This window comes from Cynoglossus semilaevis, chromosome Z, assembly GCF_000523025.1.
Source record: "Cynoglossus semilaevis isolate Cse_v1.0 chromosome Z, Cse_v1.0, whole genome shotgun sequence".
NCBI classification, from domain to species: Eukaryota; Metazoa; Chordata; class Actinopteri; order Pleuronectiformes; family Cynoglossidae; genus Cynoglossus; species Cynoglossus semilaevis.
The window spans coordinates 1,623,281-1,640,238 of record NC_024328.1 but is presented as its reverse complement, the minus strand read 5'-3'; the positions used below and the strand labels follow the sequence as shown (position 1 = coordinate 1,640,238).

The 16,958-nt window shown below is 41.2% G+C and overlaps 1 protein-coding gene across 2 annotated transcripts; it reads right to left on the bottom strand.

Moving 5' to 3' along the window:
• LOC103397473 (uncharacterized) lies at positions 1 to 7,903 on the bottom strand. 2 transcript variants are annotated; one of them, XM_008335743.3, is made up of 5 exons: positions 7,738 to 7,899; positions 6,414 to 6,632; positions 5,760 to 5,993; positions 4,104 to 4,245; positions 1 to 2,569 (listed from the first exon to the last, which is right to left on the bottom strand). In XM_008335743.3, exons 2-5 carry the CDS (start codon positions 6,616 to 6,618, stop codon positions 2,446 to 2,448), a joined length of 705 nt encoding a protein of 234 aa, XP_008333965.1. In that variant the 5' UTR covers positions 6,619 to 6,632; positions 7,738 to 7,899; the 3' UTR covers positions 1 to 2,445. The 2 variants fall into 2 exon arrangements, with proteins under 2 accessions (XP_008333965.1, XP_024909249.1); XM_025053481.1 differs by lacking the exon at positions 1 to 2,569 and adding an exon at positions 2,582 to 3,949 and having other exon boundaries at positions 7,738 to 7,903.
• Positions 7,904 to 16,958: the final 9,055 nt, after the last annotated feature.

Below are 16,958 nucleotides of genomic sequence, written 5' to 3'. Positions count from 1 at the left end.
CAGGGAGCAGTGAGTGGGGACAGTGACATGCTCAGAGCACCTCAGTGGTAACTTCTCAAACTGACCTCTCAAAAAAAGACAAATACATGACAATGATTGACCATAACTGTATTTATCAATAGTATCATAGATGATATCATCAGTGTCAGTGTGTGGCATGTGTTTTGTAAACAGGTACAACACAGACAGCACACACACCGGCCGCTGCATCACGTATGGAAGACACGACGGCAATCAGTTCCACTACAACCACACCCTGAAACTTCTGTCTGTCTCTTACTTCTGTAAGAAAACACTGCACATGGTTAAGACACAGTAACCACTGCTCCTGTTCTGTTCTTTGTCCTCCTACTCATCCTTCTCCTCCCTGTACCACAGCGGATGAGGAGCAGCCCTTGACCGTAGTCCATTTCCACTGTAATCCAAATCAGTCCTTTTCATTCACCCGCGACCTGAGGCTCAGCTCGGACCAGGTGCCCCTGCAGATGTGGGTGGAAAGCCCCTGTGCATGTCCAAATGCCTGCTCCATGGGAGATCTGGGGCTCGGCACCATCTTCCTCATCATCCTCTCCCTCAGCGCTGCAGCATACTTCATTTTGGGTAATGCTGTGTTAAAAGGGTTTCTCAGTGAGTCCTAATTCTAAGTGTGACGGTCAAGAGACTGGGAGGTCTGCTCATGACCTTCCAGGTTCCACCGAGAACCGTAAAATCTCACAAATGTAACATGGACGAAGGGGGTAATTTGTCTTGTTGGTTTAGAGGAAAAGGTCAAAAGGTCATAGACCATGATGACATCACCGGGGCTTGAATATTAGTCCCTATTATAATACAAGTCTGAATTCTTGCTTTTTCAGGATTTTTGACTATAGCTCATAACGGTTAAGATCACATTAAAGTCTAAATTTTAGGTTTAAACTTGATGATTTTCTGAAAGTACCAGTGGATATAATGTCATTATTATAGTTTCTGGACACTTTTTGTGTCTCAAAGATTTAAGGTAGTATTTTAAATATCTGTAACAAAAATCACGTGCTGCTAATTTATAAACAAACTAATAAAATTCATTCTAATAGAAAAAAATAGATTCTAAAGAAATGTCAAAATTCTCAGATTAAATTAAAAGCTATGATTTAATCCTGCAAATCTGGGAAAGGATTGGTTTGTTTTTAAAAAAATACTCTTCTATTTAGTCATGATTCACAACATTCTAACTCTAAAATAATGTTTATTTCAATAGTTTTTGACAAGATTGGTGTTTTTTCTATCAAGACCACTACTTATTTTCTTATTGATTCCCTCGCTCTCTCTGGTGTTTGTGATCATTGGCCCTGAGCTCTATCTGATGACGCTTCTCTCTGTTCCTCTGACAGGCTCCTGTGCCCTCAGGTCTTTTCGTGGCAGCAGTGGAGTACAGATTGCTCCAGAGCCCAGTGTCTGGTGCATGGTCTGCTCTCTCTGCACAGAGAAGAGACCCAGGAGGAGAAATTACACAGACTCAACACATGGTGAACCATAAGCAGATGTTCACCTGCTGGAGTCCAGGTCGGGGTTCCTACCTTGAAGTGGAGGTAACAGAACTCATTCAAATGGATGTGACAAACTCACATGTTTTTATTACAATATCACTAATGGACTGAAGGAAACCAGAATGATCAAGGCAATTTATGTATATGCATTTACACGTTATCGACAACTAATGTTGTCACTCTCTCACAGCACTTCCCATTAAAATTTTTCAATGGGATGTTTTAGTTGACAGTGGCACAGGAACTGCTGATCTTTGCTTTCTTACATTACAAGTTAAATTGTTTGTGGCCAAAAAAAACCAAAAACCCCAAAAAACGTTTTTATCGGTGCATATAACATTTCTGTTGCCACAGATACATTTTTCCAAACAATGGTTCTTTTTGCCTCTTGAGAGGATGCTACTGTTCACCTTGTGCCTCTAATGGAGATAAAGGCACTGGAACTGTCCCTGGTACTACTGCTGTCGATTTCTGTGATGGAAATATCAGTTCCTGTTGCTGTTTCATATTTGTTTAAGCTGGGGATTGTGTGTACATGTCTGAGTGTGTGTTCCAAATAAATATATGTGCTCATGATTAGATACCTATATCTATTCCATCCTTCTGTGTTTTGACGTCAAGCGTGTGCCTTCTTCCTCCCTGTCTTCACACCTGCCTCACGTTGACCCATATTTGTCACTTGCTCATCTGTTGTTTCAAGATGTATTTTTCTAAAAACATTTTTCTTTTTAGTTTCTCTGAAAACTAATCAACAGTGTTTCATCATCGTGTTTTCTAAGCCGTGTGGGGCCCATATGTGTGGACAGCTGCAAGCATTATCATCGCAGGCCTGCTTCTCATCACTTCACTCTGTCTGAGTGGAGGCATTTAAGGGGGCAGATCGTTTCAAACGAGTATGTGCTCTGTTCCTCCTCTGTGTTCAGTCATCAGAAGGTGACTGTGGTTTGCTGGGGGCTCCAGTGCTGCCGTGTGAAATCTCTGGAAGTTCTGTTGTGCCTGTTTTGACATCAGGTTCTTGTATTGTCGTCTGTGGTGATGGAGGCCTATGAGGAACAGAAAGGCATGGTCGCTGAGGCATCCTGACTTTTTTTCTGTTTTCACTGCAACAGACTGAATAAAACATTGGCAGGAAGAGGTGAAAGAGAAATATGAAAGTGATTACACATGAGCAGCTGAAAGCAATTAACTTTTGTCACTTCACACTTCTAATATGAACATAAAAGTTTATATTGGCAGGGGAGCTTTGTGGTCCTGTTATAGTAATGTGATCTCACTGTTGTTGAATGGTGAATTCCAAGTGACATCGACTGTGTTTGTGTGTTTAGTGTTTGACAAGATGCTTAAATGTTGTAAAAAAAATTTAAAGCAGGAAATAAAATTTTTCACTTTTACACTGACTGTCCTCTGTTGGAATTTTACTAAAAGTAAGATTTTCAGATGACACACTGCCCATCTACCAAAACCAATTTCTTCCTCATGTTTACTCTTATAAAAATGTGTGTATAGACCGCTACATATCCATGTTCTGCATCAATAGCTGTGCAGGGATACACAGCAGCTATAGACACCTAGAACCTCTGTGTGCAGGGACCTTTCTATCACAAGTCAGGCTTGGACAGCGCCATCAAGGGACGTTGGGGAAGAGAGCAGGAACACTATGTTAGGTCTAGCTTCTCCAATAGCTTTGGAACCAGGACACTGTCACTGGTGATTGTAGGAGAAAAATCACTGTGCTGGAGCTTTTTCGTGTTTGTCTGCTAATCTGAGCTCTTGGCGTAGAGCTGCATGACCTCATTATACTACTGACATCGGAATGGGCTAGTACCAATCGGAACAGTGGGAAGCAATAGAACGTAACATAGAAATACCTGCTCTTGTACAATAAATGGGTTTAAAAACAATGGTGACTTTTAGGGAAATGGCTCGTTGCATTGCAGTTGTCAGGATATTTTGAGCAGATCAATGTTGAAAAGAACAGTGTAATAATCCCAGCTTTATAACATTCCCACTGTGAGTTCTAATGTAGCAGGACTGTAGTTTCTGGAAGTACCTAATGCAGTTGCTGGAACTGTTTAGATTTTTCCTTTAATGCAGGGCCTTCCTTATATAATTTTACTCAGACTCCAACTGCAGCATCTCACTGACAGCACGTCTGTATAAACTGGAACATCCATCCCATATTGAACAGTGGACCATACAAATCCACACCATCCCTCTGTTCCCACGTCTACACGTATGTTTAACAGAATTTTTTTTTTCATTGAACCTTCTGTTACGTCATCCTCTAGTTGTATGGACTGAATGCACACAATGGGCAAACAGTTGCATGCATCGCAGTAATTCTGTCACCTTGAGAAAATATTTTCAATCTCACAATCCATAAAAATGGTCCTGGGACCCATTATGGATGACTGGTCCAGATTCTGGAAACAAAGGTGAAAACCACAGATGTGACGTGAAACCTTTTTACCCAAAAAATAGTTCATGGAAGTGATGCAGATGTTTGTTTTCTCCTGTGGCTGCTGCAGCCCCAGTATCTACGCCCAGAACATCAGCAGCACCATTCAGCACTCATACCTCTGGTCCTCGGCCTCGGAGCTGTGGTCCACGTCCTCACAGAATGTTGAAGGCAGATACAGATGGAGTTCTGAAACCTTGGTGGCGCCGGCCTGTCCCTGACCAGCCTGTCTCTCATTGATGCAGGGGGTTGTGGGAGATTCTGGGGGGGCAGTCACAGTCAGTGCTACAGTGCTTCGAGCTAATGGTCACATCCTTGCTGCAGATGTCATTTACAGCCTGCCAACTATGAAAACACAACAAAACATTCTAGGGTTCTAGTGATGGATGGATCCTTCTGAGCAACTGTGTCCATTTATCTTTAGAGGAGGATATCCAACAAGCTGCAGCAATAACCATCCACTGCTTCATTCCACCCAACAGGAGGAATGCTCAACTCTCATGTCAATTGGCAATGAAATTGGATTATTTGTTTGAGTCACCACAAATAAGCACAGCTGCTCTGTTCCTGTCCACAGCTCAAAGAAAAATTCATCTTAGCTTGTTGTCTGCATGTGATTAGAGGAATCCACATGGAAGCTATTGTCTGTGACTGAGTGTGTTTGTGGGTGTTTGTTTGTGTGTGTGTGTGTTTGTGGGTGTTAATAAATCTGATTTTCATTTCATATTTAGTTAAGTTGCACTGTAGGAATGGAACTTGTAGTCAGCATTGACTTTGCTGTGAGCGCCCCCTGCAGCCATAAACAGCGTCACTCATCAGTCAGGGGCAGCAGTGGTTTTGTGGTTAAGGAAGTGGACCCCACACACTGCTCCGTGGGTGTTTTAGCTGCCCCCCTGCTCACTTTGATGATGGGTTAAAGGCAGAGGTCACATTTTGTTATGTGCAGTGGTGTGCAGTGTCACAATGACAAGTAGTTCACTTTCACACATGGAGGCATACTCTTGTTCTAATTTTTCACCTGGTGACTCGGATTCCTGAGTCAAATTTGTATTTACCTGAAATAAAAGCAGAGTTTGGTGAAGCCTTGTCTTCAGTTGAATGTTCATCAGGTGTCGTTACAGATGTAGGAGCTCCAAGAATGAATGATGTAACATGGTCTTCAGATAAAACTATACTGAAAGCAGTAATGTGGCACTGGTCTCATAACAACTGAGGCACTGACTCCATCACAGTCTGATTGACAAATAGCTTAACCACTAACATTGTTAATTTACCCGTAGCTGCCTCACTTGTGTTATCTCCTCTGTACTAGAACAGGATGGGGGGAAAGTCACTTTTTCTGTAAAGAACCTTTTGGAAAATATGACTTTTTTTATTTTATGTTACCTTTTGTTTTTAATTTGATGATGACTGATGAGTCTCTGCTTGCCTGTCTTGACTGTACGTCACTGGTCGCAAGACGATAAAAGTGAAATCACCACTCTCTCTCTGTTATCACATTAATTACGCAAATATTCATCTGACTCATTATAGGTTACACATATCTCATATATTTATAAAACTTCAGATGTATGTACTATATATACGTGTATATATATATTATATATATATATATATATATATAAAGTACATTCATCTGAAATGTTATCTCAAACTTCAAACTTTTGAACACATTCCTCTTAGTTATTGTTTAAGTACAAGTGAACTTTTGAACAGCAATGTTGAGCAGTGAGTGTAAACTACTGTTGTGTGGTGGCAGTAGAACAGTCATTCACCTGCTGTTGGACTGACTCCAGCTCCGGTCTGTGAGGTCACCACAGCTCTGCTCCCACTCCTGACTCTCACTGCTGCTTTTGCTCTGCTCTCCAAACTACCTCTCAGGCTGCTTAACAGTAATAAGCTCCTGTCTGCTGCTGCTCCTGCTCCTGCCCTGCTGCTGCTTTCACTGCTGCTGCTGCTATTGCTGCTGCTGCCAGGTCTCTCCTGGAGGGGACAGCAAAAGCCCCGCACTGTGACAGAGATGGTAATAATTACACAGTTATCCTAATTAGAAACATTCATAACAAGATCTATTTTACCACCAGTTCAACAACAGGACCCAGAGGCTAAAGTCAACCCCCCAAATTACACAACTCATTGACAAATGATGAATGATACAACACAAAAAACATTAATCAAAAAACGGACAAAGGACAACTAAAAAGATTCCTGGAGATTAGGTTTGACGCACAAAGCTGTCATTTTTATCCTAAAGCCAAACATGGAGACAATTTAAAAAACAAGAATTTGGGTTGGAGAATATTTCTTTGCCATTGTCTGAATGGCACATAAAAAACACAAAATGAAAATCTTTGAAACAAAGCTTGATGGATGCTCCATGTACATGATAGATGTCAAGAAGCCACATTAATTAGATCACATGTGGTCACCTTGGAGACCCAGAGGCTCAGTTTCTCTGAGGCAGCGACGAGTGTCGACTTGTGAACGTGGTCTTGGTGGGAGCGGAGGGAAGGCTCTGGTCTCCTGGAAGGGTCTGGACCATGGTTTGGGCTCAGAACTCCTCCTGTGGCCTCTGCATGCACTCAGGCTTTTATGTGTTCCAAGTTCAGTGTGATGTTTCATCCTGTGGCTCATCACATGTCACATATCTGCAGGGACCAATAGCATGAACTCTATGTGACTCAAGAATTAGTACATATATATAATGTTTTTTTGAAAATATTGTTTTGTTTTGAATTTGTCTCATCTTCACTCTGGATGTTTGTGTGTGTGGGAATATGGTATACATGTGTACCTAAGGAGGGATATTTTAAGTTACATAAAGATACTTCAAAGTATTCTGGAAGGTTCTGCATGTTGTAGATTTATTGTTGTGAGGTTGAACTGAAAACTGGCTCATGTCTGCACCCGTTAAGTGGAAACAGGATTTACGCTGCCTTCACTGTGTTCACCTCATCTGTCAAACACATGGGCAAAATATTGTTCTCTGCAAACACAAGCTCCACATGGATACGGTGTGTTCAAGGACTCCTCGAAATGTGTAGTGTTGAGTAAGTTAATTCTCATTGTACATCATGCTGGACTCATGCTACTCAACTAAATGTGTCCTCCACCATGAAATTGCAACACACCACACCTAGCTAAAGTGGGATTCGAACTTGCAACTCTCTCTTAGCCCTAGACCACTAGAAAATGTTCTAAAAATACACCATAGTCTATTGTAGTGTTTTGTTTTATTTATCTGGGACTATTTTCTTTACCAATAGAAATTTCAGCCAGTAGGTGGCAGTAGTGCAGCGGAGAGGATTGAAATCTGCATTTAAAACCTATTAAAAAAGCTGTCTATGATATAGGACACTTAGTGTTTCCCACAATGCACCACGAAATCCCAAGTAAACCAAGGAGTGTAGCACCGTTCGTCTTTGGTTCAGTTAAAAAGTAACCATTTTTTTAAACTAACTATTTGGATTTGATTGTTTTGTGTGGATGCAGTTAGCATGTGTCCTGGGACAGCAATGGCTCCGCAGCAGACATGCTCTGCTGATAGAGCACTATTTAAGCTTTAGCACTGTTTGACACGCCTGACAGATCTTAAAGAAAAACAGACGGTGTCCTCCTCTGGAACCGATGGGGCCCTTTAGTTTCAGTGACTGGGAACGACCAGAGGTTATCATCAGCGTGCTAACGGAAAGCATGTGTGTTCAGGTTCAGGGTTAAACTCCTTATCCCCCACTATAGTAAGAAAACTCTTACCTTCTCTCATTCCAGTGCTGCCCTAAGAACTAAGGCCGGGCTGTGTTCTCATGTTGTTTTGTTGCCTGTAGTACGGTTCCACACCCAGAAGAGTACTTTCACCAGCAGGGCTGAACCACCGTCTCCAAGGCTCCCTGTGCCCCTCTCTGGGTTTGTTTGTGGTTGGTCACATACTGTAGGTGGGGTGAGGTTTGGGGTGAGGTGGGACGGGGGGTAGGAGCCATAGTTACAAGCCTGTGTTTGTGTGACACAATAGCCATTATGGCTAATGTTTTAACAAGGCTCTCTGGTTACCATGTTTAACAGCAAATGTTCCACAACTCAACAATGGAGCAGGAGTGGCTCATGGAAGTCAATCAGACACATTCACACCCAGCATAAGTGGTTGATTTGACCTCGCCGTTGTTCTTCCCCTTCCTCGGGTCACTTGATGGGAACAGCACTGTTGGAACATGGCAGCAGGAAATAAACATGCCGACATTCCTGACGCTCCACTGCCAAGAGAGCTGCGGTGCAGGTTGTTAAAGCGGGAGAACGTGGTCCAAACCAAAATGCTGTAAATAACCCACAAATCAAACTGTTTATGTGTAATAATAAGAAGAATGCCGTCACTCAATCAAGTCAGACGTTACACAATAGGCTCTGGACTGACGCTGGTTCTTCTTTGTGTGTTTTTATCTTGGACAAGAAGTACTGAATGGATGATTACCTTATTAAAATATAAATAAATACTTGTAAAGGTTTTTGTGTAAAAAGAAAATCTGAAATTAAAGAAAAAAATTGTGACAAAGTTCCAACATATTTTGTCAATTCTCACATTGAACTCCAGGGGTTATAATTTAGAAATGCCATAAAAATGGCCCTTCCTCATGTCAGGGGGAATATAAAACAGACCACATAATCAAAACATGATATTCTTATGGTGGACTCTGAGCAATTGTTGTAAATATGTCCATTTTGTTACATTATTTAAGAAGGTTGAGAAAGCATATTTTCTGTGACTGAGAAGACAGTACTCTTCTTACCCTACAGAGGGTGCAATACACCATTTGGGAATCATTAACTTACAACTGTGAGCTGATCCAACCTTTACTTACAGTTACTTCTGTTTTGGGTTTTACTAGCATCTGTCATTTTTTGGGAGTTGCATTCCTTCCAACTCCTTGTTCTACACTAGGTGAAGACTTTTTCACCCAAAAACATTGCATGGGCTGCGAACCACTGATGTCACGCCACCCAACCTCTGTCAGACACATTTGTATGAAGGTTTTTTATGATCTTTCCTTTCGTTTTAGGAAATTGATGCATAAATAAAAAGCAGCTAATTGTTAGCAGGCAGAAATAGTCCTGCAGTTAAACATTAGCATCATCCTAGATCTGATTCTACACCATAAAAAATCAAGGCAGATCTGCATTAGAACTGAGTCCAACACAGTAATGGACAAATGTACTTCATGAAATGGCCAAAACGTGTGTATCTTATAGAACCAGCGTGGATGCTGCCTGCATATAATTACTATTAGTCATGTAGTAACTATTTCTCTCTCTTTTGTGTGTATGTATGTGCGTGAGAAAGAGAGACAATGTGTGTGTGTGTGTGTGTGTGTTTAAAGTATTGCATTTTTTTTCCTCATATTCATTGAGACATGCAACATTAGGATTGTATATTGTAAGATTCCAGGGATAACTGATACATAATGTTCTGTTTGTGTAACATGGTTGTCAGGGGAAGACAAAGAAATGTGTTTTTTGTGCTGCCCTCACTTTTATCTCAACTGGCCATTTAATGAACTCTAGTAATGGCTGTGTGGGAAAGTCTGAATAACATCAGTGATTTTTGTCAGACTGGACCAGTCTGTCTGGCACTAAGAATCAGCTGAAGTCACTTCAATCACTTTTATTTTCTGTGGTAATTCTTGGTTTGAACTTAAGCAGGTTGTCTTTACCATGTGCACGATCCTTAGTGAATTTAGCTGCTGCCATGTGATCACTCTACAAACTGTACTGCCCCCATTACTGTAACAGTGGACCAAATGTGAGGAGCCAGAATGAAACAGCATTAGAACTTTGAACATAATCCACTGGATGGGCCACCTCGCTGACACTTTTATTTCTGCGTCATAGTGATTTCACTTAAAAGAAGAAAGTACACACTGCCTCAGTACGACAACCACATCCACATGTGCCCCGTTCTTATCCACCAGTCAAAGCCGCCGTCACTGATGTCATGTTTTGTCTCATTTGTGGCAAACTTCTGGTCCAACCATGCTCTTAGCTTTGGTTCCCTGCATTACAAACACTCTCACATTCCAAAGAATATGTAGCAGTGGATTTTTCTGCAGTTATGCAATGTGGTGAATAGTAATCAGCCTCCTATTGGTCCTCTAACTTTCATCTTTGTCTGCATTAAACAGACGGGCAGCTGTTTTGGAAATGATTCAATAAGGATGTTTATGTTCGGCACATTAGACGCCCGGCCTCATGTAAGAAGTTCTGATGGAAAGCATGTGCAGGCTCTGTCCAAAAGCCATCAGGGACAATGTTTCACATGACCTTTCAACTCTGCTACCACAAGCCCGGAGCTCTTCAGCTTCTTTTACCTGCCGCTAACTGGTTGAGGCAGTTGGACGTGGAGCAGCACAGCTGAAGGAAGACAGCGTGATAACAAAGACTCAGACGCAGTCAAAACATGAGTGAAGTAACGGCCTCACAAACCCACTCTCAAAACAACCAGTCTTTCTCTGAGGCACAGCTTTGACTTCTACTGCGAGTGAAAACTAATTATTCCAGAGGGGACATTATTGTTGCTACATCAACAAATATTTTTCTCTCATTTCTCCCTCCCCAGCCCTTTTCTCTCTCACACAACTCTGGACTCCCTGACTCGTTTATTGTTCCGCAACAATTACTCAATGTGAATCCACCCATGAATTACACAGTCGTTGCATTTAAATCACCTATGCAAAAACAAAATATCGGGAGAGGCTGAGAATATTTAATATTAGAACATTGTCTTTTAACCAATTAACAGCTAATATATGATATTACAGGTAGTTTGTATTATTTCTGGGTTATACATAAAGTAGACAGTCATTCCTACTGTTATCCTACTGCAGGCATGGCCAACCTGCGGCTAGGGAGCCACATGAGGCTCTTTGCGTGATTTCATGCAGCTCTTAGGTTCATGTCGAACTTTATATTTGTGTTTTTTACGCTATGTGAAACACAGATGAAAAGATCTATACATGAAGTGCCCACGTATATCATGTGGCTCTTTGCATTAACTCAACAAAAATTGTGGCTTTTAGCCTACCAACTGGTTGGCCACCCCTGTCCTACTGAGTATGTGGAGATATACTGTAATACCCCTACAGGCTGAAGCTAACTTGTCGTTTATAGTTTTGTAGTTTAGGTCTAAATTTCTGACCACTGCCGTTGTTTTCAGTATCTATCACTCTGTCAGTCCTGCCCTTTCCCACAATAGTTGAGCCAGTCCCTTCCACACCCACAGACCCATTCAATGGTTCTGTTAACAAAATAATTAACATACACTGAATGTTTTATTAGTGCCGCACAGAAGAAATTAAATAAAAGTCTTCATAAATCTCTCAACTTTCAAAACGTATGCGCCTTAACCCTGAATCATCCCGTTCTTTTCCCGTTTACTCCTAACTGGAGGAAATTGGAATCACCAAAAACACTGTGTGGAATTCAGATCCCATTGTATGTGCATTTACTGCACACTGAAAAGCCTCCTAAAGTCAATAATAACCAAATGTTATTATTTGGGAAAAAAAGAAAAAGACTGTCATATGTGAGATCAGTGACCAGATATAAATCCAACCCTGGTGACAAATTGGTTTTCCTAAACAGCAACATCGCGTTAACACCCTGGCTGTTAGTGTGGGTGTGTACGTAGTCAGGCTAAAGGAAAATCTCTATTTTTTCCAATGTCAACTGGAAAAAAAAAATCAAACTTCTTTGGTAACATTTTCATTTGGAACTAATCATTTCTTCCTGAACATTACTAACTTACTGAAGTATAATGGATCTAACTTTGTCACAGTGAGTTGGACTGAGCTGGTTAGATCATACAGTAAAGCTGTTTAGACAAACCTCACACATTTGGTCTCTATAATTGAACATAATTTATATAAACTCTATGTTACAATAATAATAATAATACAATAATAAAAAGGGTGACAATGTCTGTAACTTAAATACAAACATATAAATGTTCACGATCTAGCACTCGGCTCTGCCCCCTCCTATTTTAATATAATCCAACATAGAGACTGCCCAAATGGCTTTTCAACAGATTTCTGATTCTCCAAAATGTATATTTATGTTGAAGTTTCTTCATAAAGATTTATATTGTTTTAGACAAAATTCCCAAGTGATCTCTAGTGACAGTCCGCTGGTCAGAGATGGTACTGCAGGCTAATTTGTATTTATGGTTGGCTTCTACAAAAGAGACAGCGACTGTCTGTCTTTTACATGTGGCCTTCAAGAACACCAAGGTTGTAGTCTAGTAGTCATAGTAATTAGTGTTCACACCCAGAGCTGGTACAAACACGCAGAGCTTACTTGCAAGTGGTTGAGACCACCCTTTGTAGACCAGAGTGTAAGAGTTTTCTCACATCAACCATGATGACCAGCACCAGGGCAGAGACACCTCAGAGCTGGAGTCAAACAGACTAAATTTTGGTTTGGTTCTTTTTTTTTTGTTGCTAAAACCACCTCACAAACCGCTCTACACAAATTTAAAAAAGGAAAGGCTGAAAAAATCAAAATGTTCCAGATGTACTTTAACTAGACTAAACAAGGCTCGTGTGGACACACCCTCATTGAGACCAATGTGTTTCAGGCAAACACTAATCAGTTTTCCTCGAATCTCATGTAAACGTAATAACCGATGCATCTTCCAAAAGAAAATCTGAAATGTTATTTTAAGTGCAGGTGGTACTGCACGGGACATGTTTTAGATGGATTAATGGATTATGTCAGTCTAAGTATATACTCAATGATTTCATTTAGGATTTGAGTCCTTTTGACCAATGGCTCTACATCTGTATGTGGCGCCACTCCTGCTCCTCTGAGCGTGAAGAGTCTCATTGTGATCTGATGATGGAAATACTTCATCACACTGCTGCCCTCGTCAGAAAGGATCCTTACAATCTGTTCCTCTTGTCAGATTCTGAGGGGGGTTTCCTACCCCGCTCTATGATATCATTGTAGTTTTCCCAGAGTCAGCAACTTGTCCTTTGTGGGCGGGGGCTAATGAGGCTCCACTAGGTCAGGACTCCCACCAGTCCGTCCTTCTCTTATGTGGCCAGTGTTGATGAGGTGGTTGATTACACCTCCCTTTGTGAGTTTGTGTGGCTTCAACACAACCTGATCAAAACCTGTATTGTTTCAACCTCTCAGCTACAACAGGTTTAGTGTAGCAACAATGGCAGCAGCAGCAGCTTTGTAAATGTGCTGTTGGTTGGTGATGAGAGTGGTTACACATGGTGCAGAGTGAGAGGACCATAGTGTAGATGAAAGACACATGACTTCCTGTAGGCATGGAGGACATGTCACTGTGAGCCAGTCAATAAAAAAATAAAATGTTATTATGAGTGTGTTGAATTACCTTTAATGTGCAATGATTCAAAAACAATTTAAGTTTCATTCAATGGATTAATCACAGGATAAGTGTGCACTATATATATATATATATATATATTAGTATATATATACATATATATACCAATGTATTTTTTGTACAGTTTTAAAACAATTAGTGTTTAAATGCATGATGGTGTCTTGTAAAAAAAGTGCACGTTGCATTGTATTTGTAATGAAATTTTGAGAGGCAAAAAGCAATGTTTAAAAATACCACCCCACAGAACAGCCTTGTGGAATACTAATTGAATTGTACAGTTTCCAAACAAAAGTAAGATGGTTTTAGTCTGACAATTAGATGGTGTAAACCACTCAACCTCATCTCAGAACAGGATTTACATACGTAAATATTATCTCTTCATTCCCAGCATCATGGGTTGTTGATGGGTGCGTTTCTGGCTCAAGGACGCTCCCATGTAGGCACCATAAGCTTGAATATATGGAGTGAAGCGTGATGACAGAAGCTGTGGGGATATGATGATGTTGCCTCCAATCACTGAAGTTTTTATCAGCGCAGAAGACGTTTCTCATGGGAGAAACATTATTACAGGCAGAGATTTTTGTGTATTTCTGTCAGCGAGCTCTGTCTGTCAGCACTGTTGTGAAACCCCTGCTGTGCTCTGACCCACAAAAGTCAACATCACATTGAGAAAAAAAAACATGTTACCACATGCAGTGAGTTTTGAAGAAGGAGAAGAAGCAACAGTTTTGTATATGAGGCGTGAGCACAGAGATGATAGCCCTGGTCCAGTTCAGTCCTGGTGTCCTGATCCAGCTGCAGACTCTTGATTTATTCCTTACTGTGAGGTCAGTTCTACAGGGAGAGTCAGGGTTCATGGTAATTGAAAAAGGGCCAACCAAGAGCCAAAGCAGAGCAATGTGTGCTGGTCTAACTGCAGTGGAGTGCAAAACAAACGACACACACACACACACATACAAACACACACACACACACACACACACAATCAATGATTAAACACAAAAACATGCCAACATTTAGCTATCCTTTGATAAATTCTCTATTCTCTGATTTTTTTCTGCAGTTGCCATTTATACCCAAGATAGAAATTTGGAAGGACAGGCAGTGGTAGATTTTGCAAAGAGAATGGAAATGGCTGTGGTAAACACCTATTTCCAAAAGAAAGAGGAACACAGGGTGACGTACAAGAGTGGAGGCAGGTCCACACAGATAGATTATATTCTATGTAGAAGATGTAATCTGAGGGAGATTAGAGACTGTAAGGTGGTGGCAGGTGAGAGTGTAGCCAAACAACATGTGATGGTAGTGTGTAAAATGACGATGGAGGTGACAAAAAGAAAGAGAGTGAAGACAGAGCAGAAGATCAAGTGGTGGAAACTAAGGAGAGAGAAATGTTGTGAAGACTTCAGGAAGGAAGTAGGGGCAGTTCTGGGTAGTGTTGAGATATTCCCAGATGATTGGGAGACTACAGCTGCAGTGATTAGGGAGACAGGTAGGAAGGTGCTAGGTCTGTCCTCTGGGCAGAGAAAGGAGGACAAAGAGACCTGGTGGTGGAATGAGGAGATCCAGGAGAGTGTGCAGAGAAAGAGATTAGCGAAGAAGAGATGGGACAGTGACAGAATAGAAGAGAACAGACTGGAGTACAAAGAGAGGACAAGGGAGGTGAAGAGGGAAGTGGCCAAGGCCAAACAAAAGGCATATGAGGAGTTGTACGAGAGTTTGGACACAAAGGAAGGAGAAAAGGAGTCGTATAGATTGGCGAGACAGAAAAACAAAGCAGTACATGTGTGTAAACGAAAGACAGAACAGTGAAATAGTGAGGCTACAAGGAGCAGAGGTGGTGAAGGTGCAGGAGTTTAGGTCCTTAGGATCAACTGTTCAGAGCAGAGGAGACTGTGGAAGAGAGGTGAAGAATAGAGTACAGGCAGGATGGAACAGCTGGAGAAAAGTGTCAGGAGTGATCTGTGACAGAAGAGTGTCAGCTAAGGTGAAGGGAAAGGTTTACAGGACGGTGGTGAGACCAGCCATGATGTATGGTTTAGAGACAGTAGCAACAGGCAGAAGACAGGAGGAGGAGCTGGAGGTGGCAGAGTTAAAGATGCTAAGATTCTCTCTAGGAGTGACAAGAATGGACAGGATCAGGAATGAGGTCCTTAGAGGGACAACACAGACAGGAAGGTTTGGAGAAAAAGCTAGAGAAGCCAGATTGAGATGGTTTGGACATGTGCAGAGGAGGGACAGTGGATACATTGGTAGAAGAATGTTAGAGATGGAGCTACCAGGTAGGAGACAAAGAGTAGATATATGGATGCAGTGAGGGAGGACATGCAGATAGTTGGAGTCAGAGTAGAAGATGCAGAGAACAGGGAGAGATGGAAATCAATGATTCGCTGTGGCAACCCCTGAAAAAAAGGGACAATGCTGAAAGAAAAAAAAAGAAGAAGAAGCCATTTATACCCAAGAGCTAGATTTTCACTGATTCCTGCCCACAACGTGACATAGACATCAACAGTACTTCATACCCACAGGCCCAGTTTGGACCCTTGGCTCTGGTCTTAATACACTGAGACAATATGAGGCAGATAAACAGCTGAGGTTAATTTTATAATGAAAACGCCATGTTCTTCAAAGATGGATGATCTAAAAGTAGAAAAGGATTTTGATGAACTGGAGGCAGATGATCTGCCTTGAAGACCCCTGGAGGTCGAAACCAGAAGGAAAAAAAAAAGAAGATCAAAAGAAATTAATATTTGTGGCATGTTTCCTAAAAGGGTGTTGTAGCTGGTACTGATGTAATTGTCTAAAAAAACACTAAACATGTATTTAATGATTACTGTAGCTAATACACACATAAAAGAAAACTCTGTCTCAAACCAAATATTTTGTTTAGATTTAGTATTCTGTGCAGTTCAGACATCTCCATGCTTTTTTCCTTATAAATAAAATCCAGCTTATTAAGGAGTGAAGGGACATTTTCATTTGTCTCTCTGTAGTTCAACATGCTGGGATCTGAAAACTGAACCCAGGCTCTGTGAGCAGCAGGATACAGAAACTAGATTCCTCTCATTGATGTGTTTGGAACGGGCTGTTCCTACCGGCGAAAATCAAAGTTACAACAAGGAAGTCTGAGAACATTTCTGTGACTACTTAGCCAGTGATCTGTTGATGTCTTTAGGCTGAGAGACTTCAAACAGTTAATACTTCCTTAAGAAGTATTTTTGCACAATGTAAACATAATTCTGTATTATAGAAACGTTTGGCAGTGTTGTCTGAATTCTGCTGCACCACAGCACAAAATTACTTTCAACCTAGATAGATGGATGGATGGATGGATGGACGGACGGACGGACGGACAGACGGACGGACGGACGGACGGACGGACGGACGGACAGACAGATAGATAGATAGATTGATAGATAGTATGTCAAGGCCAGGTGATCAAATACTTATTTGACACAGTAAGTTACAAATAAATTGATGAAAAAATAAATCATACAATGTGATTTCTGGATTATTTTTTTTAGAATGTGTCTCTCACAGTGGACATTCAACTACGATACAAATTTCAAACCCC